The 25043-nt window shown below is 40.6% G+C and overlaps 1 protein-coding gene across 11 annotated transcripts in view; it reads right to left on the bottom strand.

The window, feature by feature from the left end:
• WDFY3 (WD repeat and FYVE domain containing 3) overlaps positions 1-25043 on the bottom strand; it is a 141099-nt gene that overhangs the window by 84832 nt on the left and 31224 nt on the right. For all 11 annotated transcript variants that reach the window (XM_090139035.1, XM_090139033.1, XM_090139032.1 and 8 more), the window contains exons 3-8: positions 22291-22500; positions 15326-15449; positions 7906-8015; positions 6722-6883; positions 4573-4765; positions 1807-1993 (exon numbers count right to left, since the gene is read on the bottom strand). In XM_090139035.1, coding sequence (XP_089995161.1) covers positions 1807-1993; positions 4573-4765; positions 6722-6883; positions 7906-8015; positions 15326-15449; positions 22291-22470 — 956 coding nt within the window. In that variant the 5' untranslated portion in view covers positions 22471-22500. The remainder of the gene's footprint in view (positions 1-1806; positions 1994-4572; positions 4766-6721; positions 6884-7905; positions 8016-15325; positions 15450-22290; positions 22501-25043) is intronic.

Raw genomic sequence — 25043 nt, 5'->3', positions numbered from 1 at the left:
CTTCTCAGTTCGAATCAACTGCTTACACATTCAAATCTTTTTATCCACGTATTACTGTTTCAGGAGGACAAAGCTAAGGAAGACAGCATGAGCAAACAGCTTTCTCTTAATCCCATGCAAATTGCCCACTTAAAGACCATGGGTCACACCCTGGGGCTGCAGTGACAGGGCAGAGGAAGGCAGCAAAGGGGTAGTTGGAACCAGCAGCACCAACAGGCCAGCTTGCTCCCAACATCATATCTGTCTGCATAACTCAGCAGAAAATCAACTGAACAACTTAATTGTTATGCAATTGTCTTCTAGCTGGGAAGGCACTTGAAAGTCACCAAATATTTCATTGCATACTAAGTCTCTACAGACCTGAGGAGAAAGACAAGAACCACAATCCCTTATTTACTTATGCAGTGTAAGCAATATTTTTCTTCATGCTGATAAACTCATTCTGCATCCTGCATCTTCTCTGCAGTGAGACCTATGGCTGAACCTCTCATTCACACCACCATTACAGAAAGACCTTAGCCCATCCATTACTATGATGTGAATCCTCCACACACCCTGCCCATTGAAGTGAAAGTATATGCTCTCTCCTTTGTTCTTCACAGGTCTCTGGCAATATCTTATTAAGTCAATATCTTCACATACTATTTTGCCTTACCAGCTCCAAAGCCTTCCTTCTTTGTGACTGGACTCCCAGTGCCCACATTTCATACTCCTACATGACAGTCATCCTCATAACAGTACTGCATACTGGAAGACATTCTTCCAAGAATTTCTTGCAAGGTTTTTAGCAATTTTTCTGGAGACAGTTCACAAAGAAGTAAGGATAACACATTGCTGTGCTTTAACTCTGTCATGTCAAATGACAAACTGGTGTGCTGTGTGATTGTGCTCTCCTTTTTCAAACACACAAACACACTCCTCTAAACTCTTCTCATACATCTGCCAGGGAATCCCTACTCTGGCTGAAAAAATGAGCAAGCTCAGGAGAAAGTCAGTTTAAAACACTTGATGTACAGAGGATCGCTTTTATGCTTGAAAATGAAATTGCTGATGACAGCACATTCCTCAAATTCTGCCTAACCTCCAACTGACAGTTTGTAGAAAACAACAAGTTTCTTATATATAACAAAGCATTCATTCAAATAATTTAATTCATACTTAGAACCACAATTCATACTGAAAGAACAATAACATAACATGTATTGTAGCAATTTCGGCACAGATGGCCATTTATGCATGATTCTAACTGTCACTAAGGATTTCATACACCACGATAAAGTCTGATATTTTTAAAAACAAACAGACAAACATAAAAACATAACACATAATAGAAAATTAAGTTCTAATATTTGGGTACAAAAACCTAACAACCTAAAATCCAAAACAAAAAACAGAGTTAGCTCTTAACATTAATTCTTCTCATTAATGGCTATTACAGTGCTGTTTCCAACCATCTCTGACTCCCATATACGTGATAACATGTACACACAGATTCCATTCCTGCATTAGCAGCTTGTGTTTGAATAACAAACATCAGCACCAATACTACAGTATTCGCTTTCTTCTATCATAAAAGATGATTTAGTGAAAAAAAACAGCACCAAGGAATAACAACAATGTAGTTTCATAGCAGGACAGAAGCATGTAACGATGTTTTGGTCCTAAAGTCTTCATTTCATAGCAACCTACAACCATTATTTTCCATTTAAATCCACGGAACTATTCTTTAATAAGACATCTTTTTTTTTTTTTTTTTTTTTAAAAAAAAAGAGCTCACAGCCATCTGTCTGCGTTCTTTTTACATACCTGAGGAGGAGATCACAGAGGAAGTTGTATCCTTGCCATATCCTAAAATCATCCAGTAGTGTTTGTGATACATCACTGGAATCTTTGAGAAAACAAGAAAGCCCAGCGAACATCTCAACTATTTCAAGGGGAGAAAGGTCATCAGATTGCTGCATGTTCTGAACACACGTGGACAAACATTCTTTTTCTGGAAAGAATTGTAAGAAATGTAGGATTTTACTGACGTTAATCATTGAAATGAGAACAGTTTCTAAATGAAACATAGCAAAAAGTTAATGGTTACTTAATTATCTCTTATCATGCAACATGTAACCTGACAGAATGCCTAGAGATGAATAAGATTCTCCTGTAGCTTCAGATTCGATTCCAATCCTTTTTCTGCCAGCCCTGTCCTCCCTTGGATAATCTTTACCTCTCGAAGACGACGACTAAGCAGACAAATACCAACTTTTATTTGAAAAGTTCACCTGGGAAAATCAGTCAAACGAAAAAACAAATATGAACTGTTTTAATAATTCTAAAAGATCCTATTATGTATTTTAAAAACAGTTATAAAAAGCCCTAAACTATACTATGTTGCTGGTGTTATGTGTTAGGTCCAACCCAGAACATTAACTACATGGCTTCCCTGGTCAGCAATACCTTGGCTGGCAGTACATGCAGGCTCAAAGAATCCTGAGGCAAAGCAGACAGCTTGTCTCATTCTACACATTTCTTTTGTTCCACTGGCACACTCCAAAAACCTTTCCCAAATCTATACTCAGATTTCAGGTTTCAAAGATATTCCTCTTCAGTGACTCCCTACTCAAACTTTCCAGTAAAAAGTTTCACAGAAAGGTGCGAGTATTTCTAGCTAGACTGATCAGAAAACTTCTCAGAAGTTCATATCAAAACCCAGTACAGAGAGCATGTGAAGAAAAGCCTTAAATTTTCTCTAATATGAGTCTCCTGACACGCTATTATCTCTTAAGTGAGGTTCACTTCAGTGTACCATCATAAATCCATCAGAAGCTTGCTACAGTTGTATGTAAAGTAATTATCAGCTTTAAAATCCAATCCGAAAACATTTAACTGATGTCTAATTTGTGCTTCTACGAGATGCTGTACACTCACTTTTTTCTCACTGGAATTGAAAAGATGTTGCTAGTGCAAGAAAAAACAGAGATTAACATTTACTGTAAAGTATGCAGAGGCAGGATGACATCTTTCATAAATTGCCAAAAAGGTTTTGCAGCACCATGTAAAAATTTGCTTGCCAGAGTGTGGGGAAACAGTGACTTGTTTTCCCCCAGTAATCACAGACTACTATAATCTCTGGTAAGAATGTCAGCTCATTGAAACAAGTGTTCCAACTGAAAAAAAAAATAAATATGTACTTAGATGGTACCACTGACTGAAAGCCCTAAATACAATGCCATAAATACGTCTTACCAAATTTCATATCTCAAACACTAAATAGCTCAACACTCATACAACTTTAAATTAATGCCACACCACTATTTTCATTCAGGTATTTGTTCTCAACGCTCTTCCCATGCATACTGTCCTCTCTGACACCAGTTGTCATTTCACTTTGCTCTGACAAGTCCTTTGCCACTAACCAGTGTGGCAGCAGCCCTTCTGAAGCAAACACTGAGCAATTCCTTTGAAGATGCACTGGGGGTAAAGTATTTGGTAAGTTAGCTTCTAAAATTTCTCACCATCTCCCCCTGTATGCTAGTTTCCATACCAAAAACAGGACACTTTCTCTCAAATAAGACCAGAAGGTAAACTGAATGATTCTGGCTCCCTCATTCTGTTGGTGGCTGGCACAGGAACTGAGAACAGTGCCCCTCTGAGAGGTGTGGGTAACAGCCAAGCAAAGGCCAGAGAGCCCTGGGCTAGGTGCTATGGATAATGTTTTTGGGCTTGGGGAGTTGGCAGGGCAGGCTGGATACAAGCTAGCTGTTCCAACACACCCTCAGTAAGTACCTGGGGGTTCCACATTCACACCACACTCCCCCAAGCATTTCCTAGTGTCTCTCTATTACCCAGGTTTCACTGTGTTCAGAGTATAACAGCCCCTTGATGTCCCGGATAACAGAGTAAACAGCAAATTACTGGTGGCTATATCAGTCTGACCCAGTACTTCCTGCAGAAGTGAAATGTCAAAGAACATTCTTTCAGCATATCTAAATTCGCTCTCCCTGATTTTCATAATGCACCAGTATTTACTACAGGGCAGATGCTTTTCTAGGCTTCTAATAACTCAAAATGTGTCAGCAGAACACTCTGAGTTGGTTCCTCTTCCTGCAGCTTCTTCAGATGTCCCTACACTTGAGTTGCCAGCTAGTGCCTAGTACCTAGGCAAAGTGGCTGCTGCTAAATCAAACATCGGGCAGAAAGCAACAAAATTCCCTTAAGAATTAATTCTAGCAGCAAAAATGTCAAACCTATTCATCTGCACAATGAGCATTTTTCAGTAGAAGCAGTTACTGAAGTTACTCAAACAGTAGCAACAGTGAGACAGAATCTGTCTTCTTGGTTATCAGAAGCTCTGCAGCAAAGCAATAAGAAAACACTGCTGTTTTGTTTTAGATTGACATGCGTGAAACAAAATGAACTGAAAATACAAATGCCCTGAAATGAATGTCACATGTACATCAAGACCTAGGTCCAAACAAAAAGCCCGTGAGTTTTCTTTGATCTACAGTTTTCATGCCTATTTCAGCATTAGTAAAGCAATCAAAGATAAATAAATAACTAATACTGGAGAAAGACACATACCGTGAATGTATTTCACTACATTGACACTAAGGCCGTGACGCGATATGGTCATCAGAACTTCCCCTGCACTCTTCCTCCAAGGCAGATTATAGGGAGGGCACCATGACGTTATTGCACTGAATAAAAGCTGCAAATCATCCTTTTGAGCCAGTTCTTCCGCAGGGGACACAAAACTGCACAGTTTTACTAAGATCTGAAACAGTAAGTCAGTAAACGTCTAGCATTATTATCTTACTATTGGTATTGCCATTTCTGCCTAGACTTAGGAAAAGTTAAAACTTCCTTCCATGTAGTGTGCATGTTAGAAGCAATGTGCTTTTCTCCCTTTGCTTATTAATTTAAAATAGAAGAACAAAGACAAGGCTATTTAACACGTGGCTACTCCAGGACTCAATTCAGGTGAAGATTATTAGCAAAACACTAGCAGCAGAACTTAAATCTCTCAGGTAAAACAGCATGCTTGTTTTGGGTACCAGCATATTCCTTCCTTCTATAATCAGTCACTGACTGACTCACAGGTTTGAATCCTGCAGTGGCCCAAAGGCTCCGAGAGGCAAATCATTATGTTCCTTCCTAATGCAGGGAATTTTACTGAAAAGCTACTGGCAAAGCAACATCTGTACCTTCTCAATCAACAGAAACTGCCCAGAAAGCTTGATAGGGCTGTAGTGTTGCTGTAGCCTTTCCTATCTGAAGCCTGGATCTGAATTGCCAGATTACCTTAAACAAGACAATACAGAATCACAGAATCATAGAATTGCTCAGGTTGGAAAAGATCTTAAAGATCATCAAGTCCAACCATGACCTAACCATTCTACCCTAACTAGCAACCCTCCACTAAATTACATCCCTGAGCAAAGGCAGGTTATATATATATATATATATGTAATATGCAGCAGTGCAGCCTGTCAGTACACTATGTGTTCTCTTCTGTGCATTTTCTAAGGACATTTATTGTTCACTTTCTGTTTTCTGCAGCAAGCTGAGGCTCTTTCCCAGAAAACATAAGGAAGATTTTGGAAAGCTACCTGCAACCCGAGGAGTTAAAACAAAAAGCAGAGCATGGGGGCTACCTGAAGCCTCACCCATTCCAGCTAACTCATTTCAGAGCACTACTTGATGGCCTTTGATGAGGGATAGAAAAGAGCAGAGAAGTAGCATATTAGGGAAACAGTATTTAGGTAGCTTCCACCATTTTTTAACTCCGCCAACTGAAATACAGCAATGCAATTTCTGAAGGGTAGCTCAAAGCACATCACGATTTCTGCTTCAGAAGAAAAAGTGCTGTACCAGGACAAAAAAAGCCAAAAGAAGAAAATGGCTACGTTCCAATGTAGTGACTGTCACTGGGCAGATAGTGTAGCTAGTGATTGTGAGAATAAGTCTGATCTTTATTTTTGTAGCACAGGCATCAAAATGCTGCACAAATTTACACTTACAAATCTCAGCACTGCCTTCATATCACTGAAGGTGATGATTACCAACAGGCTCCTACAGTTTTGTGTGTGTGGTTACGTAGTTCCTTCCAATGTGTATGTAGAAACTGACAGTATGACCATTGAGCCTGCTCCTTCTAATAGTTTAGCCATGAGAACATATGGAAATTCCTTCACAAAAACTCCATTTGAAACTTGGAAAGCAGGAGCAGGTTCCCTGGTCTCCCTGGCAAATCTGTAGAAAAGCATCTGGAAAAACATGAGGGATAACTCTAACAGTAAATGCAAGCTAAGATGGTTTACCCTCATAGTTAAATTATTTCCAAATGCATGATTTACTTCTTTAAGTAAAAGGAAATCAGGATATGTTAAATTAACTCACAGATAGTTAACAGTACTCATATTTTTTACTATGTCTATTTCAATCAACAATGGCCAAAGATACCATACATCAGACTAAAGCAGAGCAATAGCAAACGCTTTGCTCCCTTTAGAAAGCTGTGTGAAAGAGGTGCAGTAATTTTTTTTTGAAGAAACACTTGCTGAGGACAGAAATCACAGGACAAACAGGACAAGACTTTAACCTCATCTGTGCTTCCAGAAACTCTAAGACTGCAGTTTGCAAAGAATCAAGTGAGAGCAGTTTCTGGAGATTTCTCATGAAGCATTTCCCCTCTTTTTGTAAAATCTATGACCTATTTTACCTTTCTTACCTGTACAAAGACTTTCTGTAGTAGCGCTCGGCGCTCTGCGAGAGGTAGCTCATTCTGTGCTCCTCCAACTACCTCAGGCACGTGTGGAAGGTCAAAAAACAGATACAGACATTTAACGAGTGTGGAAGGCACTGACATTGTAGTCATGCAGTCCACAGTTTTCTGGGGAGAAAGAAAATAGAGCAAAACCACAGCTGAGCAGATTATTACATTCAAAATGTTATGCTCCTGTAATACAGTTGACTCAAACACTGGTTTTTCCTTCTAACACTTCCAAGCTGTCCAGGTGGCAGTACAGACTGACCATCTATTTGCAAACACCTACCTAAATAGTAACCTTAAAAATAGCATCCTAATTTATTTACACTACAATAGCACCTAACAGCCACAGTCAGAAGCAGTCCCTACAGAAACTAAAACCAACAGCCTCTGCCAATAGGAGCTTGCAAGTTGATTACAAAAGTTCAGCCAAACCCTCATTAACTGGCTACTTAACAGTAGGAATGAGCATACAATTAGTCAATACACGCATTTGGATGGCAAGAAGTTAGAAGTAGGAATAAGGAGCAAAGCAGAAGAAAATAAGAAAGCATCATCGGTAAGGAAAGCCAAATTGGGCAGAGACTGGTGACATATTAAATGTATGGCAGACAACATGCTGAATTATAATGGCAAATTAGAGCAGAAAGGGCAAACCACACAGCAGCCTGTATGTTGCCACAGATTGGTTCTCGAACGTGGGCAAAGAGCGGAACCAAAGGCAGAAGCAGTAATGTTTGTGATACCATTTGTTCGTCATTGCTTTTGGCTTCCCCTTCTAGTAATGCATCCTACATAAATTGGGGGGCAGGCATGTATTGAGACTGAGCGATTTAGGTAGTGCATGTGACATGAATCTCTTTGGAGGCTAAGCAGCAGCATGTTCAAGAAGCCTTTGGGGAACAATAACAATTGCCTGCAATAATTCTAACTTCAAGTTCCAAAAGAACAAATTTTAGGCAATTGAAACCACCAGGAGCTGAAGCGGAAACTCTGTGGCACCGCAGCAGAAAAAAAAACCTTAACACAGGAAGTAGAAAGTAGCCTAGAACATCATTTAGTGTGTGTTCTCACAGTTCATTATTGTGATTCTTGTGCATCTCCAAGCCCACAACATTCATTAAGCATTGCTGTTTAAGACTAACCTGTCCTGACGAAGCTAGCAAATTAATTGTAGTGAGCAACATCCAACCTCTACTTGCTTCTTCACTTTGATTGATCTCCAGAAACTGGACGATAGCACGACTTGCAGCCTCTGTAAGGGGAACAAGGTGAAAAGAAGGGAAAAGAAATAAAAATTTAGTTTTGAAGTCTGTAGCATGGAAAACTTCCTCTCAACAGTCTGTGCACTAAGCATGAATTCAGCTCTAAAGCAATGCTTGCAGGAAAAAAAAAGTAATAATCAAAAAAAGGCAAGAAAAGGACTAGGTTCAGGCCTATTCTCTCTCAACAGGCATTCTTGTCTTCCACGTGCACTTGGCTTTGACACTAATCTAGGCTGTAAAAAGTATTATGTTTTCAACCAGCAGTCAAATTGTGCAGTTGCAAGCAGCAACTGTTCTTTAAGTATTTTGGGTTTACCAAACACGATTTACTCTTTTTCAGGTGTATTAATTCACTATCACTTAAGAGTTTCAGTGGGAAAAGCCAATATTCATGGCCTAGGGCCAGAGGGAAAAAGGGGGGAACTGCACTGAAATAACAGTATGGAGAATAATTGGACAGGACTAAAGGGAAAGAGATGCAAAAAGCCAGAAGGAATAAAAACAGGAAAATAAAAAAGGTAAAAAAGACCAACAACTACCTCAGCACCATCCTACTGGGTTTTTTTTGTGAGATGAAAATGCTAACAACTTATGGTTACTTAGCATGAAGAAGGGAACACTTTTGGAATCAGAAGTCATTCTACACCAATGAGAGCATAAGTTAAATATTCAGCTTGGGAAATAAGTTATCATCCTAATACGAGCAAAATACAATACGAACAAGAATATAAATGAACTAAAAATGAAGTCACTGCTGTCTATATATATGTGTGTTAAGACATCTGTAACGCCAATAATGGGAAGTGCCCAAAATGCTTAAGGAAAATCTAAAATCGTTTTGCATTAATACTGTACATCAATCATCTTCAAAGCTTTCAATGTCAGCTAGAACAGAAAAAGAAGTAATACTGATGAAGAGAGGAATTACAATGAAATTACAAAACAAGAAAGAAGTCTGCAGTTGAATCCAACTTTAATCTTGTTTTGTCTGCTCCATCTTCTGTCAGATTCCCCACAATATACCTGTGCAGGAGCTTGTTCTAAGGTAAATGCACCCCGTACTTGAAACTTGTTGGAGAATAGCTTGAGCGTTATGCCCAGCTTTGGTCCCACCCCAGTGCAGGAAAAATGATGATGAAAAGGAGTCAGCAGAGGACAACCGAAACATCAGAGCACTGCCCTGTGAGGAGAGGCTAAAGAAAACCACAACCCACTCAGCACAAGGAGAGATGGCCCTCTGCCCACAGAGAGCAGCCCCAGTGCTGACAGCAGGGATGCTACAAAGAGTCGGAGCCTGGCTTTTCACAGAGACCCAAGGCAGGAGACACATGGCTTAAACTGAAACAGAGACCAGACTGTGTGTAAGGAGACCTTCCCCCTCTGCAGGCAGCCAGACACTGGGACTGTACTGGTTCCAGCCTTGGAGGTTTTCAAGGCCTAAGAGGCCTTGCAAAGAAAATGTGGTTTTCACTTATGTCCAGAAAAAAAAAAAAACAACCTTTGAAGTCATAATCCTAAAGAAAAAGAGTCAGAAAGAAAGATCACAGGTAAAAATTAACACTTGTTCTGGTTTTGTAAAGGTTGTTTTTCAAAGAATTTGTTTTTGCAGCCTTATTTTGCCCTACAATTTTTCTGTACAAACCACCGGGTTTTCCAAGTCTGGAATTAAAGTAAGGAGAGGTATTCACCAAATCCCTGAATGGGACTGACCAAAATAAAATCAGACAGGTCTTCCCTTCGCTTTGACATTGCAGGTTCCAAATGGTGGACACAGCAAACAACCACTTAGTTGACAACTTACCATTCCGGGTGGGCAGTTTGTTTTCTGAAATAATTGGTCCTAAAAATTGGCCATAAACAGGAAAGAGTGGTACAGAACAAACAGGGTACCAACAGCCTCCTTGGGACACAGCTTACAAAAGCCACCTGTGGAACACAGGCTCTCTTGGTATCTTTGAAAGTGAGAGACTGAGAGGTTAGGTATGTGCTTCTGAAAAAGCTGCCACGCTGCTGGCATTCTAAACAGCAGAGCAGTCAAGCACTATAAATAGTTACTTCATAACTGTCAGTCTTAATTGAGCAGTACCTAAAACACAGACAGGATTTAAAGTGCAGGAATACATTCTTTTGTCATCTGCTCTGAGCAAATTTGACAGCACTGCTATTCAGGATTCACTTCTGTCGTCAGCACTAGCCTTACTTTATTGCTTGTAATTTTTCCTTGTTTTGCAGTGCTCAAGAAATCCTTTTGATACAACACTCTGTGTGCCTGACCCAACGGCCTCAGTCCTTTAACGTCTGCACAAGAAGCCACAGAATCTAGAATTTGGATGTGATAGCTAATAACAGCAAGGAAGCAAAGAGATAAAGAACTTGAACGTAACATCCAGACATAAATACCTTGACAATTCTACAGGCATGGGTGGATAACTATGATCACAGTTATGACCATAGTGAGTACATAGTGAGTCAGATTTTTCAACACTGAGCTGGTAAATACAGTAAAGAGGCTTGGTAGAATACAGTGACCAAAGAAATTTCATACAGAAGAGGCAGGCAGGGATGCTTTGTGTCTCCGATTTCAGAAAAGCAGCAGATAGAGACCTACAGGATAAGCTCTATTCAGATTGCTAACAAAAGCAGCGCTGCATTAAAGGAAATGTTCCTGCCTATAGCAACAGCAGTAAGGATTAATTCAGCATTTACGTAGACATTCTAGTAAACAGAACAATATCACTGCGCTATTTCATATTGTACTGCTATCTTTAGTATAGTATTAATGGCAAAAGCCTAGGTAAGGTAGGTAAGGAAAGTATCCATATGCACACCAGAGTGCGTGTTGGCAGTAGGGCTTTTCACGGACCCCTCTTCTAAGCAAGCCCCCACTGCTCTACAAGAAGAATACCTGGAAATACACTCAGATGCCCAAGGGAGCATATAGTTTCAGTGGGACAAGTAAGAGAAGCATCAACTTAAACTAAAGAGGCAATAAACCTTTGTTCCATCAGGAACAATGCAGTGTTGTCATCACAAGCAAGAGATATGAAGGGGCTGATCCTTTTGCCACGTTAAAGAATGGGAGGGCTTGCTCAGCAAAAGATAAACAATTCAATGGTGCCAGCACTTCACTAACCCAGCTGATAAAAGAATCAGCTTTCCAGGATGTCACACTTCACTTACCTCATGTAAGATCTAATAAATAGCGTCTAAGATTAATTAAAAGGTTAACAGAAAGAAATAAGATGCACCGTCACTGACCAAGACTGATTCCTCATGGCTAACAGATAGGGCTCTGCTTCCCCTTTGGAGCTGCTTCTGTAAATTCAAAATACAATCACCGTGTAAAGCTAAGTCACCTACAGGTCAAGGGGAAAACACAAGGAAGAAAACAGGATAATGTAGTTACAGCAGGTCAGCTCACCTTCAGCCTACTACTCTATGCTCAACAAACAGCTAACTAGCATGTCTCTGTGTAGCCCCTAACTCCTCTGTTAGCAAGATACAGCCCCAGTGCTTCCAAGAGATGCAGACACTACAAATAACACTATCAGAAAAACTTCAGACCTCAACGCGGAAGGAGCCTGAAAGGCCACTTGTAGAAGATACGCATTCTTAAACGGCCATCTACAACGCCTAACAAAAACAAGATGCACTTGGACAACACAAAATATCATTTAGCACTTACCAATTTAAAATAAACATTCAGTTCTGCTGATAGTGGCAGATGCCAACCGTAGTAAAAATGCAAAATACGGGCAGAGTTTGCAGATCAATAGAATTTAAAAGGGAAAAATAAAGGCAGATATTGTCAGAGGCTGAATATAAACCACTGATGTGGTTTTCTACTACAGCTAAACATTATGATGAGGAATGTTATCAATTTGGTCTCCCAACATGGCTTTTAAGTAAGATAATGGCTGTCTTTTTGCTTGTGAACTACAGAAATGCAAAAGTTAAAATATTTTTCTTTTACTGGTCAAACAGTTTGATTAAAAAAGGGGAGAAAAAAAACAACAACAATAGGGTGTAAATAATAAATTAAGAAGTTGTTTCTGAAGGGAAGGAGGGATTAGTTTAACAGTCTTGAGCCATGGTAAAACAAGTGAATTTAGTATGAATTTGTAAATACTGTGACAGATTCACAGAGAGCGTTGCAAATATGGAATGATATGTTGCTTAAAATTAACAAGGTGAGACAAAAAAGAGAATTTAAAAGCTGCCTAAAACAGTGATGTACACAGAGTAGAACCTACACTGAATAATTTAAAAAAGAAAAGAAAAAAACCAACACTTGAAATTCACCTTAAAAGGGGTTAAAATATTCCAGCCCTATGATGAATCTTTTTATTTTCTCACTCTGGGACTTCCTGGGCAGAAGGTACAGTACTCAGTGGAACGACAACCCAAAAGGTCTTTGGCTTGTGGCAGCTGTGCCCCAAGGAGCAGCTCTCCCATCCCATCGCACAGCAGCCAGCTCAGCACAGAAGGCCTGGGGGAGCACCCTGCCCTACACTGACCCAGCTGCAATCCTTCAACATACACGCAAGTTCTGATGCCTGAACTCATTTTTGCTGCCATTTTTGCCCCAGGCACAAATTATAATGATAGGCCAAATGTATTAGGGCATGTTGTTGAAATACCTAGGCTATATATTTATTTCATCTTGCAGCAGTGGTGATATAACAGGAAGAGCTTGCCTCCAAGGTATGTGTTTTGCAAAATACATAAGATGAAGTGATACTTGGTCCCCATCATCTGTAGCCAAAGTGGCTGTTAGCAACCACATTCATTCTATCAACATTCCAACAGTCTCTGCACCTCGTTTCAGCAATCTATCTTTTCCAACTCAGAGCCAGATGCTCCCAAAAGGTTTTTTTTTTCAGAACAGACTATGCAAGAGACAGAGGAGATTAGCCATCAATTTTAGTATAGCACCACCATGATCTTTCAATCAATTCAGACATGAAATGAGATGCATTTGTTGAAAATCTGACAGCTAAAACCCTCAAGAATTCAGTAACCCCACCACCTTCCCAAACAAAATAAGTTGAGGCAAGGGAAAGCACACATCAGTTCTCATAGAGATGGTGACTGCAGTCACCTGCAAATCATGACTGCTCTACAGGACAGACCTCAGAGTGAAAGAAAATCTAACAGTTCTAATGTCCTCATCTTTATTACTCCATGGCATTCATACTGCAGAAATGGTACAGCTGAAACTGTAGTTCAACACTACAATGGCAGTGTTAAGAGACTACGTAAGATAGAATGCTGGCACAGTTACTACTGAATCATGAAATGCTGTTCCGAGAAAACAACTGCAGTTTGCCAAGAATAACTGAGATGTGTCTGTGATGGCAGGCATTATTCACACAGCTACTACTTTAAGTATTAAAAGATCTGATGAAAAAACTGCACTGTGCTCCATCACAAGACCAAAAAAAATCAGGTAACATTTATCATACCACAGTCCCAACTAAGAAACACTGCCAACTGCATTTACATCTTTAAAGAGAAAAAGCAAGTTCTTTGAAAATTCCTTCCCTTTTGTTAACTAAAAGGGAAGTTCACTTCTAATAATCTTTGTGGGGAAATCTTGTTTCTAAAAACAAGCTCAGCAATTTTGTTCATTTAAACATGACATGAAGAACTTGCATTCAGACATTCTCAGAGATATTTCTCACATAGAGCTGTTACTCTAAAAGCATGCTGGAAGATACAGTTACCTACTAATAGCTATTAGGATACACTGTGTTATATTGTTTCGTAGAAAAAGGACCTTTACAACATTTAAGCATAATTATTTTGTCTCCGAAAGAGACAGTACTTTTAAAAAGCCTAGCTCTTTTCAGTGTTACAGGGGACATTCACCTAGCTCTAAACAGCACAGCAGCACAAAAAACATGAATTTTAACAGTTTGTTAACTGGACATTGACAGAGAGCAAAATGCAACTCTGTGGCCTGGCCAAGAGTCACAGTGCATGGAGCTCGCTACAAGGGCTTCCCACACTCAATCTAAAAAAATTATATCAATGGACATGATGGCACTCTCAACTGTAGCAAAAAATACAGTACTGTTTTCCTCCTAATAAAACTATTCCTACTCATCATATTAAAGCTTACAAGAGTACTAACCTGTGTTTTTAAGTCACTGTGGTTATGTTTCCTAGCAAAGAAAAGAACAAAAGAAGAAAAGCCCCAAAGCTCAACAAAAAAAAAAACTAACTTCTGGGGCTGCAAGGATGCAAACTGGGCCATCTTGGAGCAGCCTGGCAGAGATAATGGGTGAAGAACTAAATAAATAGATGGCCGTTCTTAGCAAGATCCAGCAGAGAGGTGTGACAAAAAGGTCCCCGGCAAAAAGAACATTCAAGCCAACACCACCCTTCTGCTGGCTGGACATTCATGTCTCTTGTATACACATGAACACTGTGCTCCTGCTTTCCCCACAGAGTACAGGTTCTATCTGCCGTAGCTGTTTGTCCCTCCAGGATACCTTCCTGTTATTCACTCTACTTAAAATTGAAAGAAATTACAATCGGCACAATTTGTGACTCCTGACATCACGTGTAATACTTTGCAGAGCCTTTTTTAGCTCGCTATTTCCTCATTTGCCACCAAATCCAAACTGAGAAGCCAGGAGAGAACTTAAAACCATCTGGAAGGCAAAAAAACTTGATATTGCTCAGAAAAACTCTCCTCTTGCCAGGAAACAATGCTCAGATAAGGAAGTCAAAAAGGAAGGTTAAGGCAACACACCTTCCCAGCACATCATCCTTCAAAATGCAACTTCCAGAAAGTAGTCAGGGTCTTACACACCAATGGTTCAGCACAGAACGAAGTCTCCCTCAGGCATTCAACAAACAGACCTTAAAGAGGGGCCAAGACATATCTTCTCAGTGCTGGGGATGCTGGTCCTAATGTTCTGCTCACCATAATTCCGCATCTTTCTATTAGCTTTCAGGCCAACAGCTAATTTAAAGGTACAATTTAAATACAAACATATCTGAGGGACAAAACAACACCAACAGACACAATGAGGAAGCTACAGCGGCCATCTCCATGATCTTTTGTGTCCTCCTACTAGATGAAGCATCTCAGTGTACTCCCATCTTCAACATGTTATCAAGTTTGTGGAACTTAATTGTCTTTATATTCAACTCAGGAGGACTATACTCAGGAGGACTCAACTTGCCTCATTCTCTCAGTCCAAAGAAACAGAACATGTTTTCCCTGTTAAGACTTCAGTGTCCACACTTCATCACATACAAAAGCTCAACTCTGTGCCCCATGCAGTACCTGTGGATTTATTCGATGCTCTCCGTCGAATTTCAGTCACCATCAATCGTGACACTTGAGTAGTGAATTGTAAGAGATCAGAAAATTTTTCTGTCATTGTACTTGGAGGAGCATTTCCAAACACCTAAAATAAAAGAAAAATAAATAAATTTTAAAAATCGTCCTACTTACATGGATCATTATAAACTGCCACTTCCTCACTGCAAACAGAAGATATCACTACTGAGATCACTTTTTTTTCTGCTGCATTATTCATCCTTGTACTGTTTTTTCACAGTGCACATTATAAGATATAAGTATACATGAAATTATGTCATCATACAGGGAGGAAAGATCTGACAAATAAAGGGGGAAAAAGAGAATCATGAATTTTCTTGCATAACAAAAAACTCCCAGAGTGGGAAAGACCAGATTGCACACTAAGTGATCCCACAGGACTTCTGTTTTAAGAGCAACTGTTTCCTGGACCAACACATCCCATGGGGTGAACTCCAAGTACAGAATGATAAGCATGAAACATTCCAGAAGACTATCCCAGGAAGCCCCACAGGTCCCACACATCCCAACACCTCATTTGCCTTTCTCGAGATCCTCCTTAATCACAGAAAATCACAGAACGGCCAGGGTTGGAAGGGACCTCAAGGATCATGAATCTCCAACCCCCCGCCATAGGCAGGGCCACCAACCTCCACATCCAATACTAGACCAGGCTGCCCAGGGCCCCATCCAATCTGGCCTTGAACACCTCCAGGGACGGGGCATCCACAACCTCCCTGGGCAGCCTGTTCCAGTACCTCACCACTCTCTCTGTAAAGAACTTCCCCCTGACATCCAACCTAAATCTTCCCTCCTTCAACTTAAAACCATTTCCCCTTGTCCTGCATAACACATAACATTAGTAGTCATTAACAATTTTTTTTTAATTAATTGTTGCTTAATTCTACTAATTTACTCTTCATGATTAAGTATTGATTTGATGATAAAATCACCTGTTGATTCACAATTAACAGCAAGATACTTGTTAACTCTATAGAACTGCACAAAGTTATAGAACATGAAATTATCTTGGAAAGAGTTCAAAGTTGCTTTGGTAATTCACTTGTCATAAAAGACTACACCCAACAAGGAGTCTCTATCTGCTTATCTGAGGTACTCATCTCACAAAACAAGAGAGTCCCAAGAAAGGCATGTTAGATATTAATTACTGAAAGAAACATCTCTTCCACATTCTGGTGCCATCACTTGTGTCAGTGCTGAAAAAATACAATAGCCTTCTGAATATCTGAGTATCTGAGTAGGGTAGGGAGGCCCTTCAGAGGGATTTAGATAAGCTGGATCGCTGGACTGAGGTGAATGGGATGAGGTTCAACAAGGCCAAGTGCCGGGTCCTGCACTTTGGCCACAACCCCGTGCAGTGTTATAGGCTTGGGGATGAGTGTCTGGATGACTGTGAAGAGGAAAGGGACCTGGGGGTGTTGGTTGATGCTCGGCTGAACATGAGCCAACAATGTGCCCAAGAGGGCCAATGGCATCCTGGCCTGCATTAAAAATAGTGTGGCCAGCAGGAGCAGGGAGGTGATCATCCCCCTGTACTCAGCACTGGTGAGGCCGCACCTCGAGTATTGTGTTCAGTTTTGGGCCCTTCACTACAGGAAAGACATTGAGGCCCTGGAGCGTGTCCAGAGAAGGGCAACGAAACTGGTGAGGGGTCTGGAGCACGAGTCCTATGAGGAGTGGCTGTGGGAGGTGGGATTGTTTAGTCTGGAAAAGAGAAGGCTCAGGGGAGACGTCATCACACTCTACAACTTCCTGAAGGGAGGTTGTGGTGAAGAGGGGTTTGGCCTCTTCTCCCAGGCAACAGACAGGACTCAGGGAAATGGCCGCAAGTTGTATCAGGGGAGGTTTAGGTTGGACATGAGGAAAAACTTTTTCTCTCATAGAGAGGTCAGGCACTGCCATGGCTGCCGAGGGAGGTGGGGAAGTCGCTGTCCCTGGCAGTGTTCAAGAGGCGTCTGGATGAGGAGCTGCAAGATCTGGCTTAGTAGCTTGTGGTAGCAGTGGTAACAGGAAGACGGTTGGACTAGATGATCTTATAGGTTGTTTCCAACCTTGTGATTCTATGATTTAGATGTGTATCTTGGTACTTCTCTGCCTGTTGACTTTTCCCCCCCCCTCTCCTGGCTAATTGCATATCCTGTAAGAGCATTGCTAACAAGCCAGGGTACTTGGATAACATTTGTTTTTAACTTTTTTTTTTTTTAAGTAACATTTTAGGTCAACATGTCATATTCACTTCTCAACAAGGGAATGAAATCACTAACAGCAGATTTGGACTCAAATGCTCTTCAGCCTCTTCTCCCTTTCTCCTTTATTGGTGCTACTGTTGCAGGTGAGCTGTTGACATATCTGAGGTCACTCGGAAGTCTGGGTTCCTTCAATGACATCCAGAACATCACAGTGAACAGGGATGCAAGGCAATTGTGGCACTGAGTAGCTCTGCAACTGACAAGTTACTTAAAAAAAAGTCTAATAAGCTAGAAGATTAAATGATCTTTCTTTAAGGGCATTTTCTCCAGTCTTCCCCCTCCCAGTGCTTTAGCAGGAGGTTGGATTCAATGATCTCTCTCTTCCAACTGCTGCAATTCTGTGATTCAATTCTGTGTGTAAAGTTTTATTTCTTACTCCTTCACTCAGTGTCAATAGTTCTGGCATGTTAGAGAACAGCCAAAAATATTTCTCCTGCCTACTTGCATTTCAAAGACATGCTGAACCAGAGCCAGAAATACAAAATTAAAATTAAACACTATTTCCGCACTATAAAAATAGTTTTCACCAGAAACTTAGGTGTTTCTAACATAGGAAATTTCAGCTGCCATTACCAATGAAAAAAGCAGCCCAGGCACTGGAGGCAGTGGTTGACTAAGAAACACCTGCAAACTGAGACTGCAAAGCAGGGAGCATTCCAGCATCTTTCACAAAACTGACAGGCTACAAAAGGTGAGGAGGGCCCCAACGCGTTCACATTCCCTGCCATGACCTACTCAAGATCAGTCAGACTAGAACATACTGGCAGAGTACCTTGTTATCGCTTACTGCTTAAAGCTCAGAACAAGGAAAGAAGAAAATGGATTGGCACACTCTCTGTCTTAAGATGGCTAATTGCCAAAAGATCATAAGAAAGGCAGAGTGTTCACAGCTGCAATGAATGGCTGACTGAGGAGATCTAGTTTGAAATGTTTTGCCTCACAACCGAGGTTGCACTAAAATAAGCACGTTGGCATACTCCTTGACTAAAGGCAGTAACATACATGGAACAGGATACGAAGCATTTTAACAGTAAGTTGTCTTTTTTTTTTTTTAATAACAAAAGGTGTGGTTCTTCCCAGAAAATTTAAGTAATTCACTGTATTCAAACATCACTTATTCAAAATATTAGCCTCTCCATCCATCCATTCACTTCTTTCATATACCTCAGGAGCTTTGGTAGTACGAAGTAGCACAAGGTGCTGTAAGCACCACACCGCTTCTGAGAACTGAGCTCGTATGGATGCAGATCTCTGAAAGGAAGCTTCTGAAAACTTTTCCAGAGTACCGATATTTCATGATTTACGTACTGATTTAGCTTTTTGTTACTTCATGATTTGCTATTTCACAAGCCTCCCTGAACAATGAGGAAACAAATGTTCCAAACACCCATTCATTAACAAAAGTAAGATAGTTTATGCTGCAGCAAGCTTCAGACACCCCACATCTATAAACAGATGGCTGCTCTTGCACCTCTGATTAATAATCCTCAAAATAATCAGATAGAACCTCATTCCACACAACATTTCAGTTATCTCTGCCAAATCAATCAGTCTTAGGTGGTTAAGCAAAAAAGCACCTGATTCATTAGCTGCCTGATGCTAGCCACATGCATGCCCATGCGATGCAGGCTAATGCCTCACCCTAGGTCTCTGCATCCAGTAAAAATCACCATCGTGTGCTTGGCTTATGGCAGCACTACTACAAGTACACAATCTACTTTATACAACGTAACTGAAGGATTCGGGATCCAATTCAACCAAGTTATTAACTGATACCATGAAATGTTTGCAGCCATTATCTTTGAGAAACAAGATTCTTAAAAAAAAAAAAAGGAATATCTGGCAATGTTCTGATGTTTTCTTTCAACAGAAGCAGGTCTCACAGGAAAGCCACCTCCAAATTTAGTGTCCATCAAGCCATCTCAGAATCAACATTCACCAGTTCTTCCACTGAACATTCTATGTAAGGCTTGTAATTAAAAGAAATATTTCACCCCTTCTAATTTTTTTTATTTCAATCAACTTCTGACTTTGCCTTAGTCTGTCTTGCTAAACTGATGGGATTTTCCCAACATAGTCAGCTGATACTCCAAAAAACACAGGTCTAGATATGCCAAGAAAACCACCTGCAGACTTCAGGCATAATCCTCAAAAGAAGGCGGCATTAACCAGCAACCTAAAAAAGAGAAACTACAGAATTCAAAATAAATAGATGACATTGCAATTCTTCAACCTCTTACACACAAGATGACAAAAATGAATTTGTGCAAAAAGCACAGGGAAAAAAGCCTGCAATAGATAAGATTTGAGTGAAATCAGTTTTGTTTGTGCTACACTAACAGTTTGTTGATAACTCATAATGTTTATCAGTGACTGCACAATTAGGAAGAAAAGAGCACAAATAATATGTGATTTCAACACTGCACTAGACAAAGGTTCTGAATTTACAGAGGCTGGAAAACGAAGGGACCACATCTGACAAAGGCCTCCATTTGAGGCAAAAGGATAACTTCAGTATAAAGTTCACCAAGGAAAGGAAACTAAAGGTTCTTCAGGATTTAGGAAATTAAGAGCCTATCAACAAAGTTCAATGACATACAGTGGAGGAGAGACATGCATAATTTAGGGAAGGAAAACCTGAAAAAACAGGGAAAAGAGTAGCCAAAATGCCCTCCTACAAATGGAAACAGCAGAAGACATGCATACCATCTTGAAATCTTTAGACTTGGTGTCTGAGAACAGGTAGGCAAGAGCTGATTGTGAGTAGAAAGAAACTTACAGTTAGTGGATTTTTTTGGGTTTTTTTTTTGTTTGTTTGTTTTTTCAGAACACTTGTTCAACGTAAGTTGAGCAAGAAACGGTGAGTGAGAACAAATGATGCAAAGACATGGGATAACTAAAATTGAGATATAACAGGATTAAGAAGGGACAAAGAACTATTAGGTGGAAAAGCAGGAGAGTTGGAAGAAAGTGGAGTAATAAAGAGAAATTTTAAACTCCCTTTTTATCAAGTCTAATTAAAGACATAAGTAGGACACCGATTGCTCACCATATTCCTGCAAACTCAGCTGTATCACCAACTGGGGGGTTCTGTAACTACAGTGCTACAACTAAGCACTACCAGGGCTCAGGAACAAACAGTTTCTTTGCCTGCAGACTACAATGCAGTGCTGAAGTGAATACAGTTGGTATCCTTCCCTCTCAGAGGCATCAGCCACCTGAAACCACCAGAGGGAGAATTCCAGGTGTAATTGCAACAAAACATTATTCACAGGCTCAAGCCAAGATTCCACTGTGCATGTTTGTAAAAAAAAAAAAAAAAAAAAAAAAAAACCAAAAACAATTAAGAAAGTTTATGGCTAGAGGGCATACAAGCCATGCAGATAAATTAAGGAGGAAGTGGATGAACTGAGTTTTTTTCTCCAAGACTCACACAACAGGTTACCTGCAGCACTAGGAATAAGACCCACAGCAAAAGAATGACATTTAGGGAGGTTTATCTACTGAAGCATACTCTAGAGTAGCCTGAAAATCTGATTAGCACTATATCTAGACAAGGATTGCTTTTTCTACACAACATGCAAGCAGTCCAATGTGTAACACCATCAAAAGCCATATGTTCAACAAAACATCAATCTAGAAAAAGAACTGGTTTTCCAATTAAGTTTTTCCCTTTTATAGCTTAATCAATGATTCCACTTCTCCACAGTAGCACACACGACCAGAAATCCATCATTCAAGAGGAGATTCAGTAAAAAGAGCTCAGGTCACAGCAGGAAAAAGATAAATGTAGATCTCTGTATGTACTGCTCAATCAAGAGCCTAAAGCCACTGCTGAAGTTATTAGGCTCAACGAAGCGGCAAAGGAACTAAAAGGGATATAAGGCATGGAGAGGATTTAGCTCCTATCAATGCCAGTAGCAGCAGTCACAGCCCTGCTCCAAGCCATCTCAGTGCCTGAGCACAGGGGGCAGTAAAATAGGAATGTCACTGCACATGCAGCTATTGGATCCTCGCTGAAACTCCTCTTGCCTAAGAAGAGTAAAACAGATTCACATACGAAAAAGGCTGCGAGAGCAATCAGAATAGAGAACTTATCACATGAGAAAAGACAAAAAATGTTCAGCTTGCACAGCCTTGCAAAACCAAATCTGACAAGAGAGAGCATGATTGTTATCTCTAAATATGCATTAATACAGTAAGTGTCAAGAAAGGAGAAGTGTGATTTAGGCTCAAGGACAGTGCTGACACACAAACAGATGGGTACAAACCTGCCACAGCTAATCTTAAGCTAGAAATCACCTCTAAAAGAGAATAAAGACTGTTACATCAGACAACTTCACCCTGGAAAACATTGCATAGGGTACTCTGTTTCCCAGAAGATAAAGGTGCCTACAAAAACAGTAAGTTGTGCAGGAAAGCTGTCTGAAGCTACATCCCGCCATGGGGTGCATCTCAGAAACAGTCCTGACAGAAGAAAATCTCCAATGAGGGGTTCATCCACTTACACAACAATACACGAGGAAAAGATGGAAAAAAGATACAGGATGCCAACAAAAGAACAAGTTCTATTCTGCTAGAACCAGAGATCCTGAGGAAACACAATAAGAGCAGTTGGTTACAAGAAAGCAAAAGTCTCTCACAGACTCTCTGGCTTACCCTATTAAATACCGGCAGCATCATGTACAGTTTTTCCTCCTGTTCTTTCTGGGTCATATGCCGGGGAGGGTGGCAGAGCTCTGTGAAGAGGCGCCGCAGGTGCATCAGCCCCAGTGCATTGTCCTGGGGGCTGCACTCCTCCTGCCGGGGCCGGCCCATGATCCTCTTCACCATATTCATCCTGACTGGCGTCTGGAGCTCCCCTGTGTCCTGTGCAGAAACAAACACCATTGAGTGCAAGAAAGTCAGGAGCCATCCCATCACAGCTTGCAAATGCACAGCAGCCCCTCTTGCAGCAAAGTTCCATGCCACAGTTAGCACCGTTAGGTAATTGTATGTGCCAGGAACTGATTAGCACGTGCCTCCAGGGTTTGAAGCAGACAGCTTGCAACAGGGCAACACCCAACACCCTCCAGCACCAATCACAGCTGCACAGCAAAACACTTTGGTGCAGTTTCTGAGATGGTTTTGTGATTCTTCAATGTTCATCTCAGAGCATTTACAGAAATACAATTGACATGTTGTAAAGTATTCTCAAAATAATTCTAGAATACAATTAGTACCAGTTCTATACGTTACACTGTACCCAAACAAGGCCTTCACACCTTCTCGGACATTGACTTTATCAATACAAAGGCACAAGTAGTTTTTTTTCCGTAGGGCAAGCAGACACTCCCTTCCTAGAGACTTATTGCTGACCTCGCACCACAGCTGTCCAATCCACAGGAAAGCTCCCCCCATCATCTCCCTCCTGGAGCACAAGTAGCTCACTGTAACACTTCTCACTGACACCAGGTAGTGCCTGTGTGCAGCCCTGCACTATTCTGGAAAGCAGCATGGGCCACTCTCATCTGTACCTGAGACTGAAGTCTGAACAAGAATCTTGGAAGGGAATTGAGTGGCTCAGAGTAGATCAATCACTCAGATGTAGCCTGTTGTACACTTCTGCAAAAGGGACCATTGTCCTGCTCACCTTCAGGTATGGGAAGGAGTGAAGGGGAACAGAAAATGATTTCTATACGTGAATTTATGGAGACCAAAAATGAAAGAGTCAATGGAATTACAGCGTCCACTTCAGAGTGCTTAAAGAGTGTTAAGAAACTGAAGAAGGTCAGTAAAAGTGATAAAAATTATTCAAGGATAGAAAATGCCTTACAGCAAGAAATGTCAAGAAGTTGATCTATTTAAATTACCAAAAAAAGAGGTCATCATGAAGGGTCAATTATGAAAAAGAAAAAGTGATTATACCAAAGGTGCTGCAACTGGAATAACAGAGGGAAATACCAGTTACTGAGGAACCATTAAGCCCAGAGACAAAGTCATAAGACAGCAGCTGGGGAAAAAAAAAGAGGGGGGAGGAACATCCTCATAACAAACTAGAATGAAGTTTCTAATACGGAAGATAATTAACCAACTGCCAGTAGGAGGAATTTAACAAGAAGAACTACGTCTTCTGCCTAAGCCAAGATGAAATACCCTCCTGGAATGTATTGGTAAAACTGTATTTTAATCTCAGGTTAAAAAAAAAAAAAAAATCAAAAAAAAGATGGCAATGAATATTGTGGTATAAAAAACACACCAAAAAAAAAAAAAAGAACCAAGAAGTCACTAAAAAAACAACTAAGCTTTTCTAACGTACGTCCCAGCAACTGTAGCCAGCCTATGCTGGAAATTAGCACTGACCTTTCATATTTCAAGAGAAATGATACGAAAGAGGCTGTGGTCTTTTACTCTGCTATCTCAAGAAATAAAAGAGGTTACAGACCAGGTCAGGAAGATACATACAGTATAGGATGAAATGAATAGGACAGGATGAGAGGTAACAGCCTTAAGCTGCACCAGGGGAGGTTCAGGTTGGATATTAGGAAATATTTCTTCTCAAAAAGAGCAGTGAGGCATTGGCACAGGCTGCCCAGGGAGGTGATGCAGTCACTGTCCTTGGAGGTGCTCTCAGAAACTGCGGAGATGTGGCACTGAGGGAGGACGTGGTCAGTGGCCATGGTGGGGATGGGTTGGGGTTGGACCAGATTGTCTTACTGGTCTTTTCCAACTTGTATGATCCCATAAAACAATGCAGTTCCTGAAGGAATCCCAAACCTTTTCCCAAACTGTTCAGACTGAGAGTTCTTCTCACACTATGACAACAGGATAATTGATCTAAATGAAATATGGAATACCGCACCTGAGACAAAACTTTGCTGCCTGAGCAGTGGTGGGGGAGGGAAGGAAGCTGTATTTTAGTGTTATTAAACTCTTTCATAGATGATACTTGAAATTTCTTTTAGTGACTCACACAATACTGGTAACTCCATATATAATACACAAAATACGCTGTCATTCCACCCACCACTGCTGTTGACTTCTGCTACTTCTGCCAGTTCTTCTATTAAATCAGCAATATCCTATGACTTCATTTAGCCTAAGCACACACTGAGAATGACAGTTTGCACTGCTTCAGCCACCCAGCTGTACTTCAAGAACTGGCTACTCTAGCATCGTCCAAGAAATCCAACTTAATGCTGTGTGCTGTATGTATCACTCTTGAAATTATGCTGGAAATGAGTCCCATTGTATTTCTGTCAGAAAACAAGTGAGCAGGGGGTCCATGCAACAGCATCACTGAGAAGTATCTGAGGCATTCTTTCAAATTTCATTTTTTTCTACTCCAAATATAATCTATCCTTACTATTAAGGATAATAAAACATCCATGGAAATACAGAAAGATAACCATATACTCTGAATTAGGTCTCAA

The sequence above is a fragment of the Phasianus colchicus genome, chromosome 4 (genome assembly GCF_987193195.1).
Source record: "Phasianus colchicus chromosome 4, bPhaCol1.hap1.1, whole genome shotgun sequence".
In the NCBI taxonomy this organism is placed as follows: Eukaryota; Metazoa; Chordata; class Aves; order Galliformes; family Phasianidae; genus Phasianus; species Phasianus colchicus.
This window is presented reverse-complemented; position numbering and strand designations above follow the sequence as displayed.